We start from the raw sequence: 27,742 nt of genomic DNA, 5'->3' as shown, positions 1-27,742 counted from the left end.
TAGCGACCGCATCGGGGCCCTTGGGCCAGAGGGGCCCCGAAGGGCCCTCCCTCAACTGCAGTATTAGCTCTCTATTGGTCCTGTGCTCATAATAATGACTTCTATAGATACTATGAATAGTGGTAATCATTAACAAACTGCTCCCCATCCCCTTCTTGCACTTCTGACACTGTAGTTGCCATTGTCAGGTTTTGGTGCGTCGTATCAATTGTTATATATAGAGTGCTTGGGGGGCCCCATTGTAAAACTTGCATCGGGGCCCACAGCTCCTTAGCTACACCACTGCGGCTTGGCTAACGTATTGCAATGGGATAGTGCACACCAGAGCGGTTCGTTTTTTCCACAAACGTAAACTCGGGTCCTGCAGCATTTTTGCTGATTTCTGAGGAGATTCAGCCTCAATGTTAAGTATAGGAAAGTGGAAAATCGCTCTGAAAAGTGCTAGATCAGAGGAATTTTCCAAGCGTTTTTTGTTACAGAAGCTGTCCAGTAACAGCTCTACTGTAACAAAATATAAAAACCGCTACACCAAAATGCTCCAAAAATTGCCAGGCATGCTTAGAAAATCGCTAGGCACATGCCTAGAATCGCCTAGAAAAATCACTTCAAAAAGTGCTGAGCATTTGCGATTACACTGGTGCTTTTTGGTGTGCACTGGCCGTTAGGGAGTCTTGCCCAAGGCATATACACAAAATGCATTGCGTTGCTTCACTGAAGTGGAACACAATACATAGTTGGAAATGCCAGTCTTACGCATCGTACACACTGTGCATTACTGAAAAGATAACCTCTAAAAAAAAACTGGAGAATAACCGGTGGAGCAATTGCCCAAACTTAAAGAGCAACTCCAGTGAAAATAATGTAATAAAACAAGTGCTTCATTTTTACAATAATTATGTATAAATGATTTACTGGTAGTCAGTGTTTGCCCATTGTAAAAGCTTTTAAATCCCTGATTTACATTCTGACATTTATTACATGGTGACATTTTTACTGTTGGCAGGTGATGTAGCTACTGCTCGCTTTTTTGGCAGTTGGAAACAGCTGTAAACAGCCATTTCCCACAATGCAACAAGGTTCACAGACAGGAAACTGCCAGGAGTACCACGGTCCTCAGAGTTTCTTGTGGGAGGGGTTTCCCCACAATATCAGTCATACAGTGCCCCCTGATGGTCACAGTTATACTAAGAATACACGATGAGTTTTCTGGGCAGATAGATGGCTTGATCAAAATCAGATCGGACCTGTCAGAAATGATTTATTGTTTTTCTGATTGATTTTCTCATAGATGTGAATGTAAATTAATCAGAAGAATGATCGGAAAATCGATTGACCAGTAAATCTGCCGAAAAAACTTGTTGTGTATTTCCAGCATTAGGGATGTGATATTGATTGGCTCAGATCGCTTGCCATAGTCATTTGTCTGGGTATTTCAAGAATTACCTTGTTTTTTAGGATTCCGTTGGGTCCCACCACCTTCTCGAATATGTGCTTGCCGACATGAGCGTCCACGGCTGAGAGGGGGTCATCGAGAATGTAGATGTCGGTATTCTGGTACACCGCTCGTGCCAAGCTCACCCGCTGCTTCTGTCCTCCGCTCAGGTTGATGCCCTGCGTCAGAGGATTCAAACGGTCAGAATATTCATAGCATAGATTATTATATCATCTAGCCCAGAAGATTCGTGGTATCATAAGCACAACGCTGCCACCAAGCTCCACCCTTTCATGGGGCACATGGGTAATCCGGCAGCTATTAGGATAGATCAGTAGTGCTACCGTCCACACAGCCACTGAACCCCTTCTTAATAGGATAAATGCAAAGCACCCTTTCCCAGCCCATCAAGTAAACCAAGGCTTTTTTAAATATAAAATACATATAATTTAAACCGCTGAGGCCCGGCAATTAAGTGGCAAACGGATCCGTGAAACCGGATCTGATTACTGGTCTATCGGATGCGTTTTCACTCCGTTGCCGTTTAGCTGCTCCCCCCCTCCCGACAGACCCGGGAGAAGGTTCTCCGGCACCCAAGGCTAAGACACCAATGTGCGTCCCTCCATCCCTCCCACCCCAGCTGTCACACACTGATTGCTATTACACTAAGAGGCCCCTCCTCCATCCCTCCCACCCCAGCCGTCACATGCTGATTGCTATTAGACTAAGAGGCACACCAGGGCCCCCAACACCGTAATCTCTAGTTATCTGGCCTGCAGTCACTGCCATGTATCCCCTTTTCTTATTTCTCTCTGCTTCAAACACAATAGAGGAATAATAGCTGAGAGAGTTGTACGTCCCCCTCCTACACTGCGCCCTGAGGCTGGAGCCACTCTTGCCTCTGCCTTGGTCTGACCCTTCCCCCTGACCCCCCATCAGCAAAGTGGACTTTGCTGTCTAGAACGGTCCATTTCTTCACAAGTGTTAGGAAACGTTCCGCTTTCTCATTGCCCTCAAAGCAGCGCTTCAGCTTCCGTTTCCATTCCACTGGGCTCAGCGGTCTGGAAAAACTGCTGCAGCAGGAAATTTGTGGTCCATTCAGTGGATCCGTTCAAACAGACCAATGTGAGCGGATCCAAAGGTTAACATTGGATCCGATCGCATCAGTCAGGATCCGTTCTGTTCCGATCCACGAACAGACCGTTTTTTAAAGCAAGTGTGAACCGGGCCTAATGCAAGAATTAGCACGTGCCAGGATAAGTAATTTACCCACTAACCTGTAAATCAATATTTTTGTGAACCCCCCCCCCATCGCTAAAACCACCATGGAGATTTTTGCCTGAAGTGTTTCGGAAGCTCTGTGGCTACCCCCACCTGCGTTTACACTTAAGGGGTGTTAGGGTGTTCAAAAGTACCCTTTGGAAGGATACTGGAGTAGCTGTAATAGAAAAAAAAAAACCAAAAAACTTTTAACCACATGGAGAACATGCAGACAAAATATCCGGGAGTTTCGTGTTGCAAGGTGACCACTTCACCATTGTCCTGTGCCATATGTTCCTTCAGATCAACACGCTAACCAAGCAGCTCGGGGTAACCCAAAACCACAAAGAAGGTATAGGGGGACTTAAAGGAATACTTAAGTCAAAAAAAAAAAAAATGACATTTACTCACCTGGGGCATCCCTCAGCACCCCGAAGCTGGATGGTGCCCTCGCAGCCCCGCTCCGATCGTCCTGTCCCCGCCGGCGGCTACTTCCGGTTCGGCTACAGCCGCCGACAGGCTGGGAACGCGGCTGATTTTCCGCGTTCCCAGCCGCTGCTATCACTCTCTATGCTGCTATAGCGTATATATATATGCTATAGCAGCATAGAGAGTGATAGCAGCGGCTGGGAACGCGGAAAATCAGCCGCGTTCCCAGCCTGTCGGCGGCTGTAGCCGAACCCGGAAGTAGCCGCCGGCAGGGACAGGACGATCGGAGCGGGGCTGCGAGGGCACCATCCAGCTTCGGGGTGCTGAGGGATGCCCCAGGTGAGTAAATGTCTTTTTTTTTTTTTGACTTAAGTATTCCTTTAAAGAGGCCGAAAAAGCCCCCCTACTAAAAAGCAATGCTTAGGTTGGTTTGCTTTCTTAAAACAGAAGGAATTTACGATAATTCAGCTTAAAAAGTGAACATCTGTGGTTACCCACAATGCACTGGTACTGAATATGCAAATGATCTCTTTATGACCCTGATGCCAGGCTAGCATCCAGAATAACCTGTTTCGGACTTTTGGTCTTCATCAGTGCATGGTAGGGATTGATATGTCTGTACGGGATAGGACTTGGACCAGTACAACACAGTAACCAAGCAGCTCGGATTGACCCAAAACCACAAGGAGAGTAAAGGGGACTTATGGTGGCCATACATGGTACAATTTTTTCATATAATCTTACCATTTCTATGTAGTATAAGGGTAAATTAAGTGAATATACTGAAAGGATAATTTAGGCAGTTCCCTTATACTACATAGAATTGGTAAGATTGGATGAAAAAATTGTACCATGTATGGCCACCATTAAAGAGACCAAAAAGCCCTTCTTCTGTTTTAAGAAGGCCAACCACACTTAGTATGGTCTTCAGATCATAAACCCTTCTCCAGTGGACAATACCTTTTCTCCTATTTCAGCCTTGTCTCCACCAGGTAAGATCTCCAGATCAGGCAGCAGTGCACAAGCCTCCAGGACCTGCTGGTACCGATTCTCATCCAGAGGAGCCCCAAACAGTATATTGTCCTTCAGGGTGGCATTCTGGATCCAGGCTTGCTGAGGAACGTAGGCCAAAGAGCCCTGAAAGACAGGTTCAAGATTAACGGTGAGACAAGAACACAACCAAGGGGTGTAGTAACTACAGGGAAGCCATTCTTGCAGGGGGGCCCAGAGCTGTAAATGGGCCCCCAACTACTTCTTCACTCCCTCTGATAAAGGGGTTCTTCCTTCAGATCAGGTGTGTTGTGGCTACACTTGTTATGGGTGTGAAGGTCCTGATGGCCACATTCGTTTTATGACCCTTGCATGACAGCCCCCTATGGAAGAGGGTCACCAGGGGAGGCCAGGGAAGAGGGTGAACATTGGTGGGCCCATCAGTTTGCTGCGGGGCCCATGATTTGTAATTATGCCCCTAAACACAACCAACACATGATAGTTTTGGTGCTTGACGACGACCTCTTAATTTTTCCGGGATTGGGAATGAAAAATAATTAATTAAATCTATATATTTGGTTTTTAGAATATCTGCTCTTCTGATGTTATCAGCTCCAAAAGTTGATAATTTTCCCTTTGTTTCTGTCCCACCAAGAATCACAGTGGCCATACATCTGGCGATTTGGCTGTTCCATCGACCATTCATTTAGATAATTTTATCAAATCAAGAGAGAATCCAGTGTGTTCCAGTATGCCGGATCATTGAAAAGTGGCCAATGTGGCCGATCATGTGGTATCGACCAATCTAGTCAATCGAGCAAGGGGAGGATATCAGTTGTTCGCACCAGAATCAGCTACTGTTCACATTATATCATTCAATCGACAGTGAATTTATTTCTGCATTCAGAGCATGGGGTGCACGACATCCGTCAGATCGATTAGTGAAGGTGATCTGCACAGGATATCGCTTGTAGTTTGTGGGCCGCTAGTGGATTGACTTTTGACCAACCACACTGACGTTGATTGCCGAGTAAAGTCAATCGGTTTGTTCATTGAAGCAAAATCGCTAGAGGTATAAATGCTAGAGAGGATAGGGTGTGGCCACAGGTCCACCATCTGATGGGTGCAGGTAGTACTACAGTGCTGGGAAGGCAAAAGGCATGTAGTTTTACCTTGCATAGGGGAGCCTAGAGGCTACTTTGTATAGGACCTTGTCTGAAAAAGACTCAAGTTAAAAAGAAAGACAAGGGAAAGGGAAGCCAATAGTGCCTAATCATTGGAGTAACAAAATATCATCTAAAATGGTACTCGCAAAACAAGTTGCTTTATAAGCACTGCATACATGGATAAGAAAAAGCGGATCAGTGAATAATGGCGCACAGCGCCTATGCATAAAAATGGCGCAGCATTAAAAAGATACGCTTATCGCTATTTATCGTTAGTACTGCATAATAATGGCGCACAGGGGAAAAAAACGGCGTTACTTATCAATAGTGCCGTTCATTTGCCAAACAGCAGAGGTTATTGCCCACAGTAACGTTATTTATCAATAGCGCCCTACATAAGCCAAACTGCAGACGTTATTTAACTGCAAAACGGTGAATGGATTTAATGTAACACTGTCAAGGTTAGGGTTAGGCACCACTGGGGGGGGTCTTAGGGTTAGGCACCACCAGGGGGGTCTTAGGGTTAGGCACCACTGGGGGGGTCTTAGGGTTAGGCACCACCGAGGGGGGTCTTAGGGTTAGGCACCACTGGGGGGGTCTTAGGGTTAGGCACCACCAGGTGGGTCTTAGGGTTAGGCACCACCAGGGGGTCTTAGGGTTAGGCACCACCAGGGGGGTGCTTAGGGTTAGGCACCTCCAGGGGGGGTGGTTAGGGTTAGGCACCACCAGGGGGGGTGGTTAGGGTTAGGCACCACCAGGGGGGTTTAGAGATTAGGGATAGGTACAGAGAGGGTTCTGTGTGTTAACGGTAAATAACTATAAGGCTTTAACGTTAAATAACAATAAGGCTTTAACGTTAAATAGCGATAAGTGGCAAACAGATTAGCGGCAACACCGTGCGCCATTATTCGCAGGCGCCATTTTCAGATGGATCCAAGAAAAAGTAATCTTAGCGTTCTTCAGGGTTTTGATATTACATCATGTATAGATAGTCTCTCTCTAGATGAAGAGATAACACTAAAATGTAATTGCTAAAAAGTAACCGATTCCGAAAGGGATATATATGGACTAAGGCTACTTTCACACCAAGACGTTGCGTTTTAGGGGACGTTATGGTCGCATAACGTGCCCCTAACGCAACGCCTGGTGCTCTTGGATGTGGACGTCAGAGTGAGCCACGTTGTGCAGCTCACTCTGGCATCTGCGATGCCGTGATGCGCACTCTTGGACGCATGCGGCATCACGTGGTCCCGCCCGGCCAATCGCGGCCGCTCCAGGAAGTAAACACTGCACGTCACACCGTGCAGTGAATATTAATTAGCTATGTGCCTGGCCAAGGAGGAGGGAAGACCTCCTCCTCCAACACTACTGAGCATGTGCGCACAGTCTAACGCGGCTTAGCCGCGCATAACGCACAGCATGCAGCACTTTCAACTTACGTGCTGCGTTACAATGTAACGCAATGTGGGCACTGTGAACAGCCCATTGATTAACCATTGCTGCGAGTTGGGATGTGTTACAGGCTGCGCTAACGTGCGCCTGTAACGTCTTACTGTGAAAGCAGCCTTAAAGAGGAACTGTGACCAAGGTTTGAACGTAATCCCAATCAGTAGCTGATACCCCCTTTCCTATTTCCCTATTTTACCTTTTCTTAAATAGATCATCAGGGGGGTCTGTATGGCTGATATTGTGGTGAAACCCCTCCCACAGTGTGATGTCATGACCATGGTCCTGACAGTTTGCTGTCTGTGAACCTTGTTGCATTGTGGGAAATAACAGCTGTTTCCAACACTGCCAAGCAAGCAGTATCTCCCTCTGTGCATATGTATGCACATAATGGCCAATAAGGTTTGCTTGATCACCTGAAGAAGTTAGATTTCATTGCCAGAATGCATTGTTTTAGTGGCAAATACATCTTTTGAATAATAGGACTTATTATTGGCCCAGTAGAAGGTACACTTTAGTGGGACCCATTTGGTAGTTACTCACTTGGTTCAGAGAAACTACTATAGCTAAGTAGTAACAACTAGGAATTTGTGTTGGTGTCACAGCACTTAATAAGACAGGTAAGCCCAGTGGCATGTCTCTCGTTAGCAAGGCCGGATTTCAACTCTTTACCGCCCAAGGCCACTGTCAGCACTGCCCCCCTTCAGTATAGGTAGCCGGATGACCCCCCCCCCAGTATAGTTAGCCAGATGACCCTTCCCCCACCCACCTCCTGTATAGGTAGCCAGATGACCCCCCCCCCATATAGGTAGTCAGATAACCCTCCCCCCTCCTCTACTTTACATTGCCTGATGATCCCCCTTCCCTCTAGTATAAAAATCCAGATGACCCACCCCTCCTTTCCATATATATAGCTTGATGACCCCCCCTTCTCTCTGTATAGCCTGCTGCCTAACCGCCCTGAATCCTGTGGTGCCCTAGGCCATGGCCTATGTGGCCTTGGCTTAAACCTGGCCCTGCTCGTTAGTACCTTGATGTTGATGTGTCCCGTTACGTAGTCCATCTCTCCAAGCATGGCAGATACCAGGGAGGACTTCCCAGAGCCCACCGCTCCAACGACTGCTATCAGCTGACCCTCCTTAATGTCCAGGTTAACCCTAGAGCAACAGCACAGAACAGAAGCAACTTACTTAAAGCGGCACTATGGTGAAAAATTGTAAAATTTAGAATATGCGCAAACAGACAATAAGAAGTAATTTTTTACCAGAGTAAAATGAGCCATAAATTACTTTTCTCCTATGTTGCTGTCACTTACAGTAGTTAGTAGAAATCTGACAGAAGCGACAGGTTTTGGAGTAGTCCATCTCCTCATGGGGGATTCTCTGGGATTTATTTATTTTCAAAAGCACTTAGTGAATGGCAGTTGCTCTGTCCAACAGTCAAAAAACTGTGTAGCGAGCAGGGAAGCTGGCCAGCATCATTGTTTAAATCCTTTTAGGGAATATCTTTATAAAGAATAAAAGCCTTGCTGAGAATCCCCTATGAAGAGATGGACTAGCCCAAAACCTGTCGCTTCTGTCAGATTTCTACTACCTACTGTAAGTGACAGGAACATAGGAGAAAAGTAAAGTAAATTATGGCTTATTTTACTCCGGAAGAAACATACTTCTCATTTGTATGTGTTTGCACATATTTTAAATTGTACAAAATTTGCCATAGTGCCCCTTTAAAAAAGGGTACACCTGTCATGATGAGATAAATATAAGTATATACAGGATAAATAGTTGTTCACAACAAAGGCTCCAGATAATGATAAAGTAGTTAAACCTTAAAAAGGGGGAGGTAGTGAGGTTGACTTCCCTCCCTTGATCCAGCCAGGTATGAGCGCTTCTGGCTGAATCTTTACAAGCTCCATATGCTGCTTGATGAAGCGGCATGTTGCCCGGGAAACGCGTTGCTATTACTATGGAGTCTATTTGAATAAAGATAATTTTCAGTGAATAACGGATTGTGTGTCTACTTGTGGGAGGTAAGTCCACCACTTTCTCTCCCTTTTTGAAATGGGTTTTAACCGCAGCTCTGGAAACAGGAAAATATAATGCTCCCTGGCTGCATGGTGGGAGGGGGTGGTGGGTGTGTTTGTTTACTGGCTGCCTGCCTGTTCCCTTGGGTGGGGTGGGGGCTATGGACCTATGGGGCCCAATGCAATCTTTTTTTTTGGGCAAGGGGGGGGGGGGGGGGCATCAGGACCGGTTCTCTCATGAAGCAAGGTGAAACACTTGCATCAGGTGCAGAGATCACAGTGGTGGCATTTTTAGACTGTGTGTACACTAATAGCATGCAGTCATGCAGTAGGAGGAGAAGCGAGAGGAGAGTGAGGTGAAGAGGTCATCATTGGGGAAAAGCAGCTTATTGTGCTGTGTGAGGAGTCTGACAGTGAGTGAGGAGGGGGGAGGCAGGAAAGCATCATTGGGGAAAAGCAGCTTGTTGTGCTGTGTGAGGAGTCAGACGGTGAGTGAGGAGGGGGAGGCAGTAGAGCATCATTGGGGAAAAGCAGCTTGTTGTGCTGCGTGAGGAGTCTGACAGTGAGTGTGGAGGGGAGGCAGGAGAGCAGCATTGGGGAAAAGCAGCTTGTTGTGCTGTGTGAGGAGTCTGACAGACAGTGAGTGAGGAGGGAGGAGGCAGGAGAGCAGCATTGGGGAAAAGCAGCTTGTTGTGCTGTGTGTGGAGTCTGACAGTGAGTGAGGAGGGGGGAGGCAGGAGAGCAGCATTGGGGAAAAGCAGCTTGTTGTGCTGTGTGTGGAGTCTGACAGTGAGTGTGGAGGGGAGGCAGGAGAGCAGCATTGGGGAAAAGCAGCTTGTTATGCTGTGTGAGGAGTCTGACAGTGAGTGAGGAGGGAGGAGGCAGGAAAGCAGAATTGGGGAAAACAGCTTGTTATGCTGTGTGAGGAGTCTGACAGTGAGTGACGAGGGGGGATGCAGGAGAGCAGCAGTGTTTCATTTGACTTGCACAGCAGAAGGGAGGAGGTGGCACTGCTGTCCTGACTGAGGAGGAATGGAGTGGCTGAGGGTGAGCAGTATGTTTGTCAGAGACTCACAGCCAGCCAGTGTGCTATTGTGATGAGCTGCCGCATGTCATGTGAGAACATTAAATGAAGCAGAGTAAATTGTCGGGTGCTGTGCGATCATTCCAAATCAGGGGGGCGCATCCTCACAAATTTGCCTCAGGCATCAAAAAGTCTAGACCCGGCCCTGGGCCCCATTCATGGTAGTTGCACCCCTGTGAAGAATGTTTATGGGGTGAAAGAAAAAAAACAAAAAAACACAAGATGGTTAGACAGTAACACCGGAGCTGCAAGGCCGGAGCACTCACACTAAGGAACTCTACTGCCTACATCAAGCAGTTTGAATTGATAAACATAGATCTTACCTCTTCACTGCAGGGGGCGTGTCCGGCTCCCAGGTAAAGGTGGCATCTGAAAACTGGATGGCTGCATCTGTGGGGCAAAAGAGGATAAGATGTAGTTTTTGCACCCGCTTATAACAATGCTTCTCCTTTCCTTGCCTCCAGGAATTAAAGGACACTTGAAGTGAGAGGAATATGGAGGCCGACGTTTACTGTAAATACTCGAGTATAAGTCTAGAAATTTAGGTCTGATTCACTTCATAAAAGTATAGGGGTCGACTTATACACGAGTCGCGGGCAACACTGAGCACGCTGAGTAATGTGTGTACTAATAGTGATATTCCCATTTGCAGCAATTTACCCTGTGGTAAGTAATACTTTGTGGAAAGCGAATGCCAGGAAAACACAGGTCTCAAAGTCCTGGCCACAGCAATTAACAAGGAAAGGGGCAGGGGGAAATACTGGGCTGCAGGAAGGGAAGTTAATAATTGCAGCACTTGGGGGCCTGAAGGAGGTATTGACTGCACTTAAGGGACAGAGGGGTCAATGGCTGCAATACTGTATGCAGTGCAATCATTAACCCCTCCTGGTCCCCAAGTGCAGCCATTAACTGTGCTGGGTAGACTGAAGGCTCATACACACCTCAGACCATAGTCTTTTGAAAATGAAAGATCACAGATCTGTTTTACCCCCTTCCATGTAGTATGAGAGCCATACTGTACACAGTCTATTCTATGGAGCTGCACTCCCCATCAGACAGAGATCTTACCCCCTTCCATGTAGTATGAGAGCCACACCTACACAGTCTATTCTATGGAGCTGCACTCCCCATCAGACAGAAATCTTACCCCCTTCCATGTAGTATGAGAGCCACACCTACACAGTCTATTCTATGGAGCTGCACTCCCCATCAGACAGAAATCTTACCCCCTTCCATGTAGTATGAGAGACAAACCTACACAGTCTATTCTATGGAGCTGCACTCCCCATCAGACAGAAATCTTACCCCCTTCCATGTAGTATGAGAGCCACACCTACACAGTCTATTCTATGGAGCTGAACTCCCCATCAGAAAAAAAATCTTTGCAAGATGCTGCACACACAGATGCTGTACAGACACAAAAGATCTGTAGCTGCAAAAGATCTGTTCCTGCCAAAAATCCAACCCTGCAAATTGCAATGATAGTCTATGAGAACTGCAGATCATCGTACACACATGATTTAACTGACATTCATCTGCAGATCAGATCCACCAGGTTGGATTTTCAGATCTGCAGATCTGTCAGTTAAATCATGTGTGTATGATGATCTGCAGATCTCATAGACTATCATTGCAATTTGCAGGGTTGGATTTTTGGCAGGAACAGATCTTTTGCAGCTACTGATCTTTTGTGTCTGTACAGCATCTGTGTGTGCAGCATCTTGCAAAGTTTTTTTTTCTGATGGGGAGTTCAGCTCCATAGAATAGACTGTGTAGGTATGGCTCTCATACTACATGGAAGGGGGTAAAACTGGTCTGTGATCTTTCATTTTCCAAAGACCATGGTCTGATGTGTGTATGCACCCTTATACTTGAGTTAATAAAACATTCCAGCTTAAGAGGGTTGAACATGGAAGTCAACGTATACACGAGGTCGATTTGTATTAAGGCATTTCCTTTTAAAGTAAACCTGTAACAACAAAAAAAACCCTCCGGGAGATACCTTCTGGATCCTAACGAGCTTCCCCCATCCCAGCAATCCAGCGATGCGACCCCCCTAAACAGCAGTGAGGTAAATATTTACCTACCGCGATCCTTCTCAGGCGCAGTAGCGGCTCTTCTTCGCTTGGGCTAAGGCGGAAATAGCAGAACTCTATCATATCCGCTCTACAGCGCAGTACTTCCGGGGCGCAGCTTGTGGGATTCTAATTATGTCTAGGGGAGACTTTGCTTACTTATGATTTTGTGGGACACTCCCAAAGTATGTTTAGAGGACACACTGCCTTTTCATGGGAAATGCTTTCTCGTTGTAGGGTGAAAAATGCCTCCCCCATTTCTGTGTTTTCGTTGGATTAACGCTGCCTTAGTACTGTATTTTTTGGACTATAACACTCACTTTTTCTCCCCGAAAAGTGGGTAAAAAAGTCACTGCGTCTTATAGTCCAAATGCAGGGAGGTCCTGACTTGTGAACGCCGGCTAATACTAACCTCCAACCTGCTGCAATGGAGGTACTGTGCTCATGCAGAGGAGTACACAGGGGACACAAAGGGGCATAGAGGAGGACACAGGGGACAGAGGCAGACACATGGGGGACACATGAGGACACAAAGGGGACAGAAGAGGACACAGGGAGACACAGGAGGTACAATAGGGGCATAATCCACATGCATGAACCAGGTTTAGTGTATATATATATATTTTTTTTTTTTCCCCTAATTTTTGTCCTCTAAACCTAGGTGTGTCTTATGGTCAGGGGCGTCTTATAGTCCAAAATATAAGGTATGTTATTTAAGAGGGACATCTTGGCTAATTATATATTACAAGGGGGAAACACTCCCTAAGTATGTTAATTGGCAGAGCAATGCTGCATAATTTATTGTTTAAGGGAAACTTTGCCTAGTTATGTTTGAGAAGGAAAGGTTGCCTAATTATGTTGATTGGAGCAGACACTCTTTTTCATGCCCAGTATCCTAGCAACGCTCCTCATTACTATTATGGATACTGTATAATTGTTTATTTTCAAAATTTTATCGCATTGTTTTGGTTATTAGCTTTAGGACTGACTGCTGTACAAACACGCTCCTTAACCATAGTCCACTCTGTTCAATGGAGGGAGTGGGCTTAAGTGGTGAACAAGCGACCGATGGCCACAGGGGGAGAATAATGCAGTCATGTCATTCAGTGATGTCATAATAATATTTCCAGTTTTCCATGGGTCACTAAACAATGTCACGGTACAGCTGCACAGACACTACATTTTTGTATAAGACAATTACTTCTCTCACAATAAAAATCTAACATCTGTGTGTAGTTTTAGTGATAAACTGAGCAGCTTCCATTGTGTCCGGTCTGTACAGGATAGTCACTTACCAACATCGGGGTCATTGCCGATAGCTGAATTATCCATGTCTTCCCCTCCCAAGTACTTCTCCAGCCGACCACATGAGATATTAGTCTGGAACAGAAGCACCATATTAAACACTGGTACAAACATCCAATTTTGATTGACCAATCACTGGGCAATTTTACCATCTCCATGTAGGAGGTGGATCAACAGAGTTTGAATGCCCTCATACTACACAGAGGTGGTAAAATTGGGAAGTGATTGGGTGTGTGTGTGTATGTACCCTAAAGCCTAGTACACACAACCAATTTTAATTGGCCTATTATTGGCCAATTTTACCAGTTCCATATAGTGTTGACTTTCACAAAATATTTAACTAAGTGAAAACGCCCCTTGATTTCAATCTCGGTAAAAATACATTTTTTGCACAGATACTTATTTACGAGAAAAATATGTTCAAAACCCTTTAGTGAATTCTGTGAATGTTATTTTGCATACCTTGCAAAAATGGTGCAAGTTAAGATCACACGCAAAATCAAAATTATGATCAATAGCGTGATTGTAAACACTGTGCGAAATTTCACAAAAGCGAAATAATCCAGTACTAACAATACGACACATGGCCATTTTTCCCATTAGGTACTTAAAGCAAACCTGAACTGAGAAATAAAAGTGAAAATAATCATACTTACCTCCTGTGTAGTCCACTCCTCAATCTCTTTCTCCTCTCTCGCCTCCTGTTTATCCACTGATCACTGGATTTCTCTTTCCTCCATTTTGAAAATGGCCATTACCCCATAACAGCTTCCAGGTCAGCACACTGTTAGACTGTAATATCGACCACTTGAGCCATAGGAAAACATAGACATTACCTTGCTCATCAGTTGTCCTTTCAGTTATAACGGACAGCTGAAATAGTGGAAAAGGGTGCTGAGGGTCTCAGCTGCCGGAGAAACAAGTCTGACTAGATCTAGTCAGAACTGGAAGAAATCATTGCAGAAGTAAATAGTGAGCTTCTGAGAGGAATTGCCAGCGAGGTAAGTATGTAATATTAATTTTGCAGGTACATCATTTGTTTATTTTAAATAATTTTACTCAGTTCAGATTCCCTTTAAGGGAATTTCGCTACCATTAACAATCCGATTTTTGGTTTTATGCTCTAGCTCTTCTTTTGCGCACTTCCCCTGAATCTTATGCAAGCGCACGACTTACCTGGACCATGTTGGAGATGAGCATGGGGAGCATAGCCAGGGGGAATCTCAGCACGTTAAAGAGCGAAATAGAGGTGAAAGCCCGCTCTGCTGTCAGGATGTTTTTGGGATCCACCACGACGTAGACGGCGAAGCTGGTCACTGACACCTGTAAGACGGGAACAAGAGTCGCATGAACACCTCACACCCCCCACCTCACTCAGCCAATGGGTAATACAAAAGCACTGTGTAGTCTGGCATTGCTTGAAAAAGACATGCATGATGTACAGAGTTGCAAACACCCTACAAACAAAGAACACAGAGATAATGGGAGCCCAAATGGTGCAGCATGTACCTAGAAGAGTGAAAACAAAAAGGAAGAGGGTACTAACAAAAGAAGGTTGCACAATGGGCAACCAACCGCTGAAGTCAGGTGGAGATCTATAAACCCGACCCCACTCGGGTGTCCAGCTGGAGCTGGATGCGGTCGGCGGTCGCGCTCTTGGGAAAAACAGCAAAGGTCCTATCGATGGCAAAGCCACTAGCACAGGCACACCAGGCCAACCAGGGGGTCGCCTGGAGCGATATGCGGGGGTGGTGAATGGGAGGCGCAGGTGCGAGAGAGGGAACGGACCACGGCTACTCCCCCGCCACATTGTGTGACCCCCCCCCCCCCCCCCCCCCAGGTGGTGAAGTGGTTTGCAGCATCGCCAGTTCTCCTGCCGCAGCCCACACCTCACCTCAGCCTGCGGAGTCTGTGGTTTCCGGCAGGCAGGGCTACGGGAAAATGGCGTTCAAAGTATTAAACTATTTGTGTTTCCAGTGCAGGGCTTCAGGCACCATTGTCCCGTAGCCCTGCTCTTCCTAGCAGCACGGGAGTTGTGCAGAAGGACATGCCACTGGTTTTCTTGCCTGGAGTGACAAAATGGCTAGAGGCGCCCCTGGCCACTAGGTACCAATGTACACCCCTCCCAAAGAAGGGGGAACAGCACAAAGGGGATATAAGCCGCCCAGAAGTAGATAAAACTGAGTTAAAAAAGCTAAATATAGGACATTTTTGCTGTTTTTCCAAAGAGCCGGACACCCGAGTGGAGTTGGGATTATAGATCCCCAACTGACTTCAGCGGTTGGTTGCTCCTTGTGCAATCTTCCTTAGTGAGTATCCTCATCCTTTTCATTCTCCATCACTCTTCCAGTGACATGCTGCACCAGCTGGGCTCGCGCTGTCTCTGTGTATCTACTTCTGGGCACCTCCTACTCCCTTTATGGTGTACAAAGTGAACGTTTTCTTCTGCAGCATATAGACCACACCAATAATGACCTAAGAGTGCGCTACTAGTGTTGAGCCGAAATTTTCGAAATTTCGCGTTACTATAATTACGCATGCGAAATTTGCTATTACGATGCGAAATTATGGTAGCGTAATTGGCATTAAAATCGTAATTGAAATTAGCGTAAGCGTAATTTTCAACGCGTAATTTCGCGTTTCGTTCATAACGTAATTTCGCATTAAACCATAACGTAATTTCGGGTTCGCTTATTTTTCGCGAAATTTAGCTTATTTTTTTCGCGTTTTCATCTGTATGACGAATTTTGATGCGAAATATCACTACATGGCGAATTTTACATGCGTAACGCGAAAAACGATGCGAAAATTAACGCTTACAGTAATATGAACTATCGCGAAATTACGTTATGTAACTACGCTTACAAACGGTTGCATGCAAGGCAAACGTAATTTCGCGATACTCACTGTAATGTGAAAATTACGCTTACGCGGAATTTTGCGAAATCCTTTTTCATTACGATTATGTACTTACGGCCATAATCGTAATTACACTAATTACGTGAAATTTCGCGAAATCGTAATTAAGTCATTACGCTCATCTCTATGCGCTACGAGTTTTTTGTATCTATGCATGGTCAGATCACCAGACAGTTGCTTATATTCACATTCAGATACCGTATATACTTGAATACAAGTCGACCTTGTGTATAAGTCGACTCCAATATTCAACCCTTGTAAGCTGGAATTTTGTACTGGCTCAAGAATAAGTCTACCCAGCAAAGTTGACGGCTGCACTTGGGGACCGGGAGGGGTTAATGACTGCACTGCATACAGTATTGCAGCCATTAACCCCTCCTGTCCCTTAAGTGCAGCCAATACCTCCTCCAGACCCCCAAGTGCAGCAATGATTCACTCCCTTTTATGCAGCCCAGTATTTCTCTCCCTTCCCTTTCCTTGTTAATAGTTGTGGCCAGGACTTTCAGACCTGCGTTTTCTTGACATTTCCTTTCCTCAAAGTATCACTTACCGTAGGGTAAATTGCTGCAAATGGGAATGTCACTACTAGTACACGCATCACTCAATGTACTCAGTGTTGCCTGTGACTCGTGTATAAGTCGACCCCTATACTTTTATGAAGTGAAACAGACCTAAATTTCTAGACTTATACTCGAGTATATACAGTATATCCTTGCTCATGGGGACTTGAGTAGCACATGGCAGCTTCTTCTTTTCTTACCAGGAAGGGGGCGCAGGTGAAGACAAAGAGGGACACAGAGAACAGGTAGGCAAAGTGTAACATGTTCTTCAACTCCTTCTCACGAATTTTCTGCACCTGCTTCTCAAATGACGTCTCCCAGGCGAACAGCTTCAGGATCTATAAAACATAGAGCAGAGGCATGACTATGGGGGAGGTGCAAAGGGGCCCAGGTCCATGGGGGACCCCAACTATGATACTGGCCACCCTCTCCAGAGCAGGTGTTGCTGCAACCACAGTTGTTATGGATGGGAGGAGTCATGGTGGCCACACTTGTCATAGGTAAGAGGAGACATGGTGGCCACACTTGTCATAGGTAAGAGGAGACATGGTGGCCACACTTGTCATAGGTAGGAGGAGACATGTTGTCCACACTTGTCATAGGTAGGAGGAGACATGGTGGCCACACTTGTCATTGGTAGGAGGAGACATGGTGGCCACACTTGTCATAGGTAGGAGGAGACATGTCCACACACTTGTCATAGGTAGGAGGAGATATAGTGTCCACAAGTCATAGGTAGGAGGAGACATGGTGTTCACACGTCATAGGTAGGAGGAGACATCATGGCCACACTTGTCATAGGTACGAGGAGACATCGTAGCCACACTTGTCATAGGTAGGAGGAGACATTGTAGCAACATTTCCCATAGGTAGGAGACATGTTGGCCACAAGTGTTAGGAAAGCTCATGATGATGGCAACATTTGTTGTAGGTGTGAGCAGGGGGGGGGAGGGGGCATGGTAGCCACATTGTTACATGACCCCTGATGAGGTTCCTGACCGTGGGGGCAGGGCCATGCCTCCATAGGCCTCAAAGCCTGCTGAGGCCCTCCCCCACCAGGATTCTCCCCCCCCCCCCCCCAAGCTAGTGCTTCCCTGGGCCCCATTTTGCAGCAGAGTACTCACAGCAGAGTACACAGACCTGTACGGTCGGCAAGCTCCCTCCGGTGTCCTTCCTTCTTCGGAGAGCCGGACAAAGAATTTAGCCTGACAACATCACAAGTGAGTCTACTCTACTGTGAATACTCTGCAGCCAAACAGGGGGCCACTATGAGACAAATACAGGCATGTGCAGGGCGCCACGGGAGCAAGGGTACCAAAACAGCAGGCTAAACTGGTGCAGAATTTGCAAGCTTGCAAATGCTGCAATGCAGAGAGATCAGGCAAGCGCCTGACCGCAAGCGCCTGACCGCGGTACTCTGCTTCTAGCCACCTGTGCAGCAGCCACCTTGCTTTCTGTGCACGTTTGCATTGTGGCCGGTGGCTATGGATTTGGGCAGCATTGGAGGAAGCTTCTGCACTGGAGACGAGCAGAGAAATGAGTGACACTGATGGCTGCTGTGGTGTGAAGGTGAGCTGGCTACCTACGGTATACTGAAAGGGGAGGTGAGAAAAGGAGAAATTAAAAGAGCCATCTTGCTACCTATACTGGAGGGAAGGGGGAGGGGTCATCTCGCTACCTATACTGGAGGGAAGGGGGAGGAGTCATCTCACTACCTACACTGAAGGGGGCGTCTGGTGACAGGACCCTTGGGCGGTAAAGTGTACAAATCTGGCCCTGCGCGTTTGCCATCCTGCAAGTGTGACCCCTGCCTCAGGGTTTCTGGAAAGTTTGCAGATTTGTGGTTGTTGTGAGGTGTGCATGAAAAAGGGGCGCGAGGGAAAAAAGGGTGTGGGGTTTTGTCAATAAAAATATTGCTACTATCCATTTTGTTAATTAAAAACTATTGTTAATATCTATGGATATTCTTCGTTTTTAAAGTGTGGATGATTCATATTAAATCGCAATAATGTTGGCGAAGGAAAATGGTTAATGAGAATAAAAAAGTAGAAAATGCTACCAATATTTTACTACAACTTAAAGTGAACCTAAACTAACCCCCCAAAAAGAGTGTCTCTTTCCTGAGGCTTCTACTAGCCCCGCCTGCAGCCATCCTGTGCCTGTGCTGGACAAACCGATCCTCTGGTCCCGCGCAACGAGTCAGTCTCAGATTTTCTCATACTTCTCATGCACAGGATGCACCTGCTGACAGGAGTATGATCGAGGATGCGCACAGCCAGGTCCGCGCAGGCACAGTGGCCATCCACAGACCAGTCGGCAAAAACAAGAGGTTCGTTGTTCGTTGTGTTCGTGAGCCCCGCAAGGACACAGGGTGGCTGCAGGGGGCTAGTAGAAGCCCCAGGTAAGAGAAACACTTTATTTTTTGGTAGAAAAGAAAGTTCCGCTATACCGGTGGCTGGGTGCAAAAAGGTTTCTCCGTTTATTGATACATCAATCAGTGAGTACAAAAGTTAAAAAAGCTCACGCGTATCGGAGCTCATGGCCCCTTAATCATAGCTTGTACATTGTTATAATGCATGAGTTTAAATAGTGCATGGCCCTCCCACCACAAGGAGGGAGGGAGGGAGGCGTGGCCTCAGGCCTTAAGGTGACACATGTATATATACCACATTAAAATTGCAAGAAGCAAAGATATGAAATAACATAAAATCATGTATACACAATAACATGCATAGCACAACTATGTCAAAATGATGGCAGACCGGGACGTAAAAAGAGGGGATTGACTTTTACAACCCCATATAGTCTAGAATACGAAAAAATTGTTAATATAATTAAGGCCCAGTGCACACCAAAACCGCTAGCAGATCCGCAATACGCTAGCGGTTTTGGGAGCTGATTTCAGAGCAATTCTAGGTATGTTTAGAGAGGTTTTCTAAACATACCTAGCGGTTTTGGGTGCGTTTTTGTGTAGCAGATTTCATATATTGTTACAGTAAAAGCTGTTACTGAACAGCTACTGTAACAAAAATGCCTGGCAAACCGCTCTGAACTAGCGTTTTTCAGAGCGGTTTGCGTTTTTCCTATACTTTACATTGAGGACGAAACGCTTCCGAAAACCGCAAACGCGCAGCAGGAGGCGCGTTTGCGGCTTGGCAAAAACCGCAAACCGCCGGTGTGCACCATCCCATTGCAATACATTAGACAAGCGTTTTTAGAGGCGGATGCGGCCGGCGGATCGCTCCAAAAACCGCTCGGTGTGCACTGGGCCTAAGAAATACTTACCTATTCTGCACTCGGACCCAAAACTTCACGAAATTTTGAGTCAAGGTTGCGGTTTCTCTGCACGCCGAGCTCCTACCCTGGGGTCCTAGCTCTCCCCGAGCCTTTTCTCCAGTCTGGAGAGGAGGGTTCCTACGTGGTTAACTTATACAGGTTCTTTTAAATGTGGGTACAGAACCTGCAGGTATTGTACTGTACATGGTGCGACCCGCGAGATAGTTTCCATGTCCAATGGGACTACATTTCGTATTAAGCAATACATTAATTGTGGTACGAATTATGTGGTCTATCTTGTCGGCTGCACCGCTTGCAGGTTGCAATACGTAGGCTGTACCACACGACCTCTACGTCAACGCATTTCCAAACATTATAACGTAGCCTCCAGATGCCTCAGGAACAAGTCCTACATCTCGTAGGTCTCTAGTGTGTCTAAACACTTTTTTCATGCACACCAGGGAGACATGAGGAGCTTTAATTACCAGGGGGTGGAGAGGGTTTTGCGTTCTGCTAGAGGGGGAGATATGTACAGGGTTTTGCGAAAGAGGGAGGCTTTCTGGATTTGGAAATTGGGGACTAGGATTCCATAGGGCTTAAATTCCAGAATGGATGTTAATTTAACATATGACCTTAATCCATAGTGTCACAATCGTTTTGGTTCTTAGCAGCATCCTTACTCGAACTCTGCCATTCTTTGTTGTGTTTGTGTGTTTAGGGTATCTGGACATTTTGACATAGTTGTGCTATGCATGTTTTTGTGTATACATAATTTTATGTTATTTCATATCTTTGCTTCTTGCAATTTTAATGTGGTATATATACATGTGTCACCTTAAGGCCTGAGGCCACGCCTCCCTCCCTCCCTCCTTGTGGTGGGAGGGCCGTGCACTATTTAAACTCATGCATTATAACAATGTACAACCTATGATTAAGGGGCCATGAGCTCCGATACGCGTGAGCTTTTTTAACTTTTGTACTCACTGATTGATGTATCAATAAACGGAGAAACCGTTTTGCACCCAGCCACCGGTGTAGCGGAACTTTTCTTTTCTACTGGACATTCGAGCTCTCTGGTTCCTCGCTCCCTCTGGTCTAAATGTGTGTGGATGTTGCGGGTCCTTTTCCCCTCTTGATTTCCTGCCACTTTATTTTTTGGGTGGGGGAGGGAAGGAGCAGTTTAGGTTCACTTAAACCTAACCCCTCTCTCACCCAACCCCTAACCCCACACACAAACACCCTTCCTAATGAGCGCTGTAAAAACAGAGCAGGAGATTTGGACGCATCCGGCGCCACCATAGGCTGTAATAAGAATTAAGGCTAGAGTGAATAAGTTGGGTGCTGGCAAAAGACAGAGCACAAATTACTACCCAAAAAAATGGGGGGGGGGGGGGGGAGGGAGGAGGTTAGGGACTGGGGCGCATCCTCACAAATTCCTCACAAGTTTGCCTTAGGCAGCAAAAAGTCTAAAACTGGCCCTGTGGCTATGTGTAAGTACATTACAGTACCGCATATATTATTTTAGTCTCACCTTGATTCCATTGAGGATTTCATTCATTAGTTTCATACGGCTGTCTTTATTCTTCATATTTTTCATCTGTAAAGCGCAAGAACATAGCGAGAGTTTCAGCAGGAGCAATAGGGGATGTAGAAGTTATGGCATACCTCCCAACTTTTTGAGATGAGAAAGAGAGACACTTAAGCCACACCCCTAGTCACAAATCCGTAAAGATTTCATAAGAAAAATATGTTGTTTATAATTCAAACCACACTGGTCCTTTCTATCCGGGTTAATTTTCCTTCATAATAACATTTTAAAATTAGTAATACAGGATCTTCTAAAAAAAATAGCATATTGTGATAAAGTTCATTATTTTCTGTAATGTACTGATAAACATTAGACTTTCATATATTTTAGATTCAAATACACACAAGTGAAGTAGTTCAAACCTTTTATTGTTTTAATATTGATGATTTTGGCATACAGCTCATGAAAACCCAAATTTCCTATCTCAAAAATTAGCATATTTCATCTGACCAATAAAAGAAAAGTGTTTTTAAAACAAAAAAAGTCAACCTTCAAATAATTATGTTCAGTTATGCACTCAATACTTGGTCGCGAATCCCTTTGCAGAAATGACTGCTTCAATGCGGCGTGGCATGGAGGCAATCAGCCTGTGGCACTGCTCAGGTGTTATGGAGGCCCAGGATGCTTCGATAGCGGCCTTAAGCTCATCCAGAGTGTTGGGTCTTGCGTCTCTCAGCTTTCTCTTCACAATATCCCACAGATTCTCTATGGGGCTCAGGTCAGGAGAGTTGGCAGGCCAATTGAGCACAGTAATATCATGGTCAGTAAACCATTTACCAGTGGTTTCGGCACTGTGAGCCAGGTCATGCTGAAAAATGAAGTCTTCATCTACATAAAGCTTTTCAGCAGATGGAAGCATGAAGTGCTCCAAAATCTCCTGATAGCTAGCTGCATTGACCCTGCCCTTGATAAAACACAGTGGACCAACACCAGCAGCTGACATGGCACCCCAGACCATCACTGACTGTGGGTACTTGACACTGGACTTCAGGCATTTTGGCATTTCCCTCTCCTCAGTCTTCCTCCAGACTCTGGCACCTTGATTTCTGAATGACATGTAAAAGTTGCTTTCATCCGAAAAAAGTACTTTGGACCACTGAGCAACAGTCCAGTGCTGCTTCTCTGTAGCCCAGGTCAGGCGCTTCTGCCGCTGTTTCTGATTCAAAAACGGGTTCATGCTTCCATCTGCTGAAAAGCTTTGTGGAGATGAAGATTTCATTTTTCAGCACGACCTGGCACCTTCTCACAGTGCCAAAACCACTGGTAAATGGTTTACTGACCATGGTATTACTGTGCTCAATTGGCCTGCCAACTCTCCTGACCTGAACCCCATAGTGAATCTGTGGGATATTGTGAAGAGAAAGTTGAGAGACGCAAGACCCAACACTCTGGGTGAGCTTAAGGCCGCTATCGAAGCATCCTGGGCCTCCATAACACCTGAGCAGTGCCACAGGCTGATTGCCTCCATGCCACTTTTTTTTTTGTTTTAAAAACACTTTTCTTTTATTGGTCGGATGAAATATGCTAATTTTTTTGAGATAGGAAATTTGGGTTTTCATGAGCTGTATGCCAAAATCATCAATATTAAAACCATAAAAGGCTTGAACTACTTCAGTTGTGTGTAATGAATCTAAAATATATGAAAGTCTAATGTTTATCAGTACATTAAAGAAAATAATGAACTTTATCACAATATGCTAATTTTTTTAGAAGATCCTGTACATCAATTTAAAGGATGGGAATAAAGTTTAGAGTCAATCAAACACATTTTTTAGTAGATAAATATGTATATTTACATAGAAAGAGGGACAAAGCCCTGAAAGAGGAACAGAGGGACAGGGATCCCTAAGAGGGACTGTCCCTCCAAAAGATGGACAGTTGGGAGCTATGGTTATGGCTGCATCAGGGTCCCTGAACCTGACAGGGCCCAAGTGGCTGGTATTGGTAGTCTATGAACATGCTATTGTTATCTTTGGTGGGATAACTAGTATAGAATTTGCAATAGGGCCCATGGCTCCTAGCTGCTTGCTAGAATGATATATATATAGAAGGTTTCTATCCCTGCAAAGAAATGGTTTGTACAGAGATGCGACAATTAAATTGCATTTAATAAAAGCAGTGAGCAGTTACCAAGCAGAAGCGAAGCGAGCAGTTACCAGGCAGAAATGAAGCGAGCAGTTACCAGGCAGCAGCGAGCAGTTACCAGGCAGAAGTGAAGCGAGCAGTTACCAGGCAGCAGCGAGCAGTTACCAGGCAGCAGTGTTCAGTTGCCAGGCAGCAGCGAGCAGTTACCAGGCAGCAGTGTTCAGTTGCCAGGCAGCAACAAGCAGTTGCCAGGCAGCAACAAGCAGTTACCAGGCAGCAACAAGCAGTTGCCAGGCAGCAACAAGCAGTTGCCAGGCAGCAGTGTGCAGTTACCAGGCAGCAGTGTTCAGTTGCCAGGCAGCAACAAGCAGTTGCCAGGCAGCAGTGAGCAGTTACCAGGCAGCAGTGTTCAGTTGCCAGGCAGCAACAAGCAGATACCAGGCAGCAGTGAGCAGTTGCCAGGCAGCAGTGTGCAGTTGTGAGAGTTTGAGAGGCATTTCACTGCCTAACAACTGTCCATGGAAAAGAGGTGTTAGGGTTGCATAGCAAATCACATCTCTCTGCAATTCGTTTTCCAAATTCAGACTGCATGTTGCTTCTTCCCCCTTGCTACATGCAGAATTAATACAACGCTTTCCTATGGAGACACAAAAAGGGCAAAAAATGCAAACTGCAAACGTATACAAAAACCTGAAAATTCACGATTCTTGGCATTCCATAGTTTTCCATAGGCAGTTCATAGACAGTGGAATGCCTCTCAAACTCTCACAGTCACAGCTGCTCACTGCCACCTGGTAACTGCTTGCTGAGCACACAATTCTACTGCCTGTGGAAATTAGCACTTAGGCCTCTTTTCCACAGACTGTTGAGCTGTGTGCTCAGCGACCAGTTACCAGGCAGCAGCGAGCAGTTACCAGCGAGCAGTTACCAGGCAGCAACGAGCGGTTACCAGGCAGCAGCGAGCAGTTACCAGCGAGCAGTTACCAGGCAGCAGCGAGCGGTTACCAGGCAGCAGCGAGCGGTTACCAGGCAGCAGCGAGCGGTTACCAGGCAGCAGCGAGCGGTTACCAGGCAGCAGCGAGCGGTTACCAGGCAGCAGCGAGCAGTTACCAGGCAGCAGCGAGCAGTTACCAGGCAGCAGCGAGCAGTTACCAGGCAGCAGCGAGCAGTTACCAGGCAGCAGCGAGCAGTTACCAGGCAGCAGCGAGCAGTTACCAGGCAGCAGCGAGCAGTTACCAGGCAGCAGCGAGCAGTTACCAGGCAGCAGCGAGCGGTTACCAGGCAGCAGCGAGCGGTTACCAGGCAGCAGCGAGCGGTTACCAGGCAGCAGCGAGCGGTTACCAGGCAGCAGCGAGCGGTTACCAGGCAGCAGCGAGCGGTTACCAGGCAGCAGCGAGCAGTTACCAGGCAGCAGCGAGCAGTTACCAGGCAGCAGCGAGCAGTTACCAGGCAGCAGCGAGCAGTTACCAGGCAGCAGCGAGCAGTTACCAGGCAGCAGCGAGCAGTTACCAGGCAGCAGCGAGCAGTTACCAGGCAGCAGCGAGCAGTTACCAGGCAGCAGCGAGCAGTTACCAGGCAGCAGCGAGCAGTTACTAGGCAGCAGCGAGCAGTTACCAGGCAGCAGTAAGCAGTGGTGAACGTTTGAGAGGCTTTTCACTGCTTATCAACTGTCCATGGAAAAAAGGCCTTAAACTCATCATAGCATTATATTAGCAAAGCACTTGTAGTGTGAACCAGCCCTAATAAAATGCACTGACCAAGCTTCTGGTTATTTAACTGGCTCATGCAAAATTTTAAATTTTAGGCCTCCTTTCCACGGACTGTTGATAAGCAGTGAAATGTCTCTCAAACACTCACAGCTGCTTGCTGCTGCCTGGCAACTGCTCACTGCTCCCTGGTAACTGCTTGCTACTGCCTGGCAACAGCTCGCCGCTACCTGGCAACGGCTCGCCGCTGCCTGCTTGCCTAGCACACATCTCAACAGTCCGCGGAAAGGAGGCCTTAGGATTATCTCTGCTACCTATTAGGGATGACTAATGAGATGCCAACAAGTCCGAGTTGAAGCAGGATTCCGCAAAATGTGTACGGAAATTGAACGAGTTTGCATGTGTAATTTGCATCATCCTGCTTCAAGAATGACTTGCATCTCATTGACAATTCCTACTTCCTGTGTCACATGACTGTCGTGGCAGGAAGTGGATGGGTCTCTCACAGGGCTGAGGCACAGACGGATGTAAAATCCCAAAAGAGATTCTAACTAGAGCAATCCAAAACCAGATCTCATTTTTAAATGGAGCTTTGATGTAAATATTTGTAAAGCACTTTTCTCGCAAAGTGCACAAGTTTGTCTCAGATCAGTACATAGTGATGTGTACAGGTGACAAAGTTAGGTGATCATAAATGCCAGACTAAACAGGTGACGGTACTTATCCGTTAGCCGGGCGCATCCTCTAGGTGGCGACAAAACTCCACCAGAGTTACATCTTTCCCTACTATCCATGTCGGCCTGGAGGGGGAATAGTAATTAGCGCCACCTGCCGGATGCGCCCGGCTAACGGATAAGTACCCAGGTGACTTTTCAGTTTTGATTTAAAGTGGACCCAAACTAAAAATACAAGATTTCAGAAATAAAATCTATTTTCTAAATTATAATAATAAATAGCAGCCTTTTTTCAGCTGCATGATGACAAATATAAAATATTTTACATTTAATGGAGAAACCCCTCCCTTCCTTTCATATTGCTGGGACAGAATCCAGCAAACTGGTGGAGTAGGTGGTGTTCAGCAATGGAGGAATTGCTAATGGCTGCCACCTGTATAACCCTAGTTATGGAAAGAGGAGGGTGAAAAGCATGCACTGAAATGCTCATAGGCTTGAAGGAGTGTTTATTTATCTTTGTATGTGTCAGAGTGGTGCAACTACATATTTTTAATTAAAAAAATGTTTGGTTTGGGTCCACTTTAAACATGTCCAGGGTAGGAGCTTGGAGTCTTGATTAAGTTTGGCAAAGCATTTCAGAAGGTAGGGGCAGCATGACAGAAAGCTTTGGCTCCAAAGGTTTTTAGGGCCATTAGGGCGATTTCTGGCGCATTTTAGTGTATCATTTTTTTTATATTTTGATACCTTACAGCTGTAACTGAACAGTTTCTGTAATGAAAACGCTTGGAAAATCGCTCTGATCTAGTGCTTTTCAGAGCGATTTTTCCCTTTCCCGTACTTAACATTGAAGCTTAATTGCCTCAGAAATCAGCAAAAATGCTGCATAATGTTTGGGAGAAGATCACATCGCTCTTGTGTGATCCATCATCCATCCCATTCAAATACATTAGCCAAGCGCCTTTCAAAGAGCTGGCGTTTTTAAAAGCGCTCAGAAGCACTCTTGGTTGAGGTTGTTAGGCCACACCTCTTTCATCAGGAAACCCTCCCCTCTTTCCCCCCAGCATCATACTAGTAGGCGGGTGGCTCACCTGAAAGGATCTGGATTTGGTGGCTATCACAGCATTGATGGGGACGAGCAGGATCATGACTCCCAGGCCAGCCAGGACTGAGGGCCCAAGCTCCACCCACAGGAAGACCACAGAGATGATGATCTGCATGGGGGAGGACCAAATCAGGTGGATGAAGTTTGTAACATCCATGAACTTCTGGGCATCGGCGGACATCAGATTCACCGTCTCGCCCACCGTGGATTCCTTCCGCACCGCATTGGAGACAGTCAGAGCCTGCGGAACGGGGGAGAAGAATCTATGTAAAATGTACCGGCGCTTTTGTGTACACATCAATATTAAAGTGGACCTAAACTCTTGCACAGAACAGAAGGAAAACAGAGAGAAATGCACTCTGTATGTATTTAGAGAGTTTAGCCTGTCGCAATTCTCCCTCTTATCTGTGACTAATCACCAGTGTAACTTGATCTCTCAGCTGTGTCAGCTCAGAAATCTCCTCTACGGTGGCAGAGCAGCTAATTTGTAAACACATGATGTTAACCCTATTAACCTCCTGGGCAATAATCCCGAGCTGAGCTCGGGGTATGTCGCGCAGGAGGAGTTCTCAGGCCCTGGTGGGCCGATTTACGTAATTTTTTTGGGTTACACGCAGCTAGC

The 27,742-nt window shown here is 46.2% G+C and overlaps 1 protein-coding gene across 1 annotated transcript in view; it reads right to left on the bottom strand.

Annotated features, from left to right (window-relative positions):
* ABCC2 (ATP binding cassette subfamily C member 2) overlaps positions 1-27,742 on the bottom strand; it is a 155,590-nt gene that overhangs the window by 67,739 nt on the left and 60,109 nt on the right. The window contains exons 10-18 of the mRNA XM_068257990.1: positions 27,107-27,361; positions 21,497-21,562; positions 16,890-17,027; positions 14,387-14,533; positions 13,201-13,285; positions 10,154-10,220; positions 7,754-7,880; positions 4,082-4,258; positions 1,444-1,611 (exon numbers count right to left, since the gene is read on the bottom strand). Of these exons, the coding sequence (XP_068114091.1) occupies positions 1,444-1,611; positions 4,082-4,258; positions 7,754-7,880; positions 10,154-10,220; positions 13,201-13,285; positions 14,387-14,533; positions 16,890-17,027; positions 21,497-21,562; positions 27,107-27,361 (1,230 nt within the window). The remainder of the gene's footprint in view (positions 1-1,443; positions 1,612-4,081; positions 4,259-7,753; positions 7,881-10,153; positions 10,221-13,200; positions 13,286-14,386; positions 14,534-16,889; positions 17,028-21,496; positions 21,563-27,106; positions 27,362-27,742) is intronic.

Source organism: Hyperolius riggenbachi, chromosome 10, assembly GCF_040937935.1.
Source record: "Hyperolius riggenbachi isolate aHypRig1 chromosome 10, aHypRig1.pri, whole genome shotgun sequence".
Classification (NCBI taxonomy): domain Eukaryota; kingdom Metazoa; phylum Chordata; class Amphibia; order Anura; family Hyperoliidae; genus Hyperolius; species Hyperolius riggenbachi.
The sequence above is the reverse complement of the archived record's forward strand: the minus strand, read 5'-3'. Positions and strand labels throughout refer to the sequence as shown.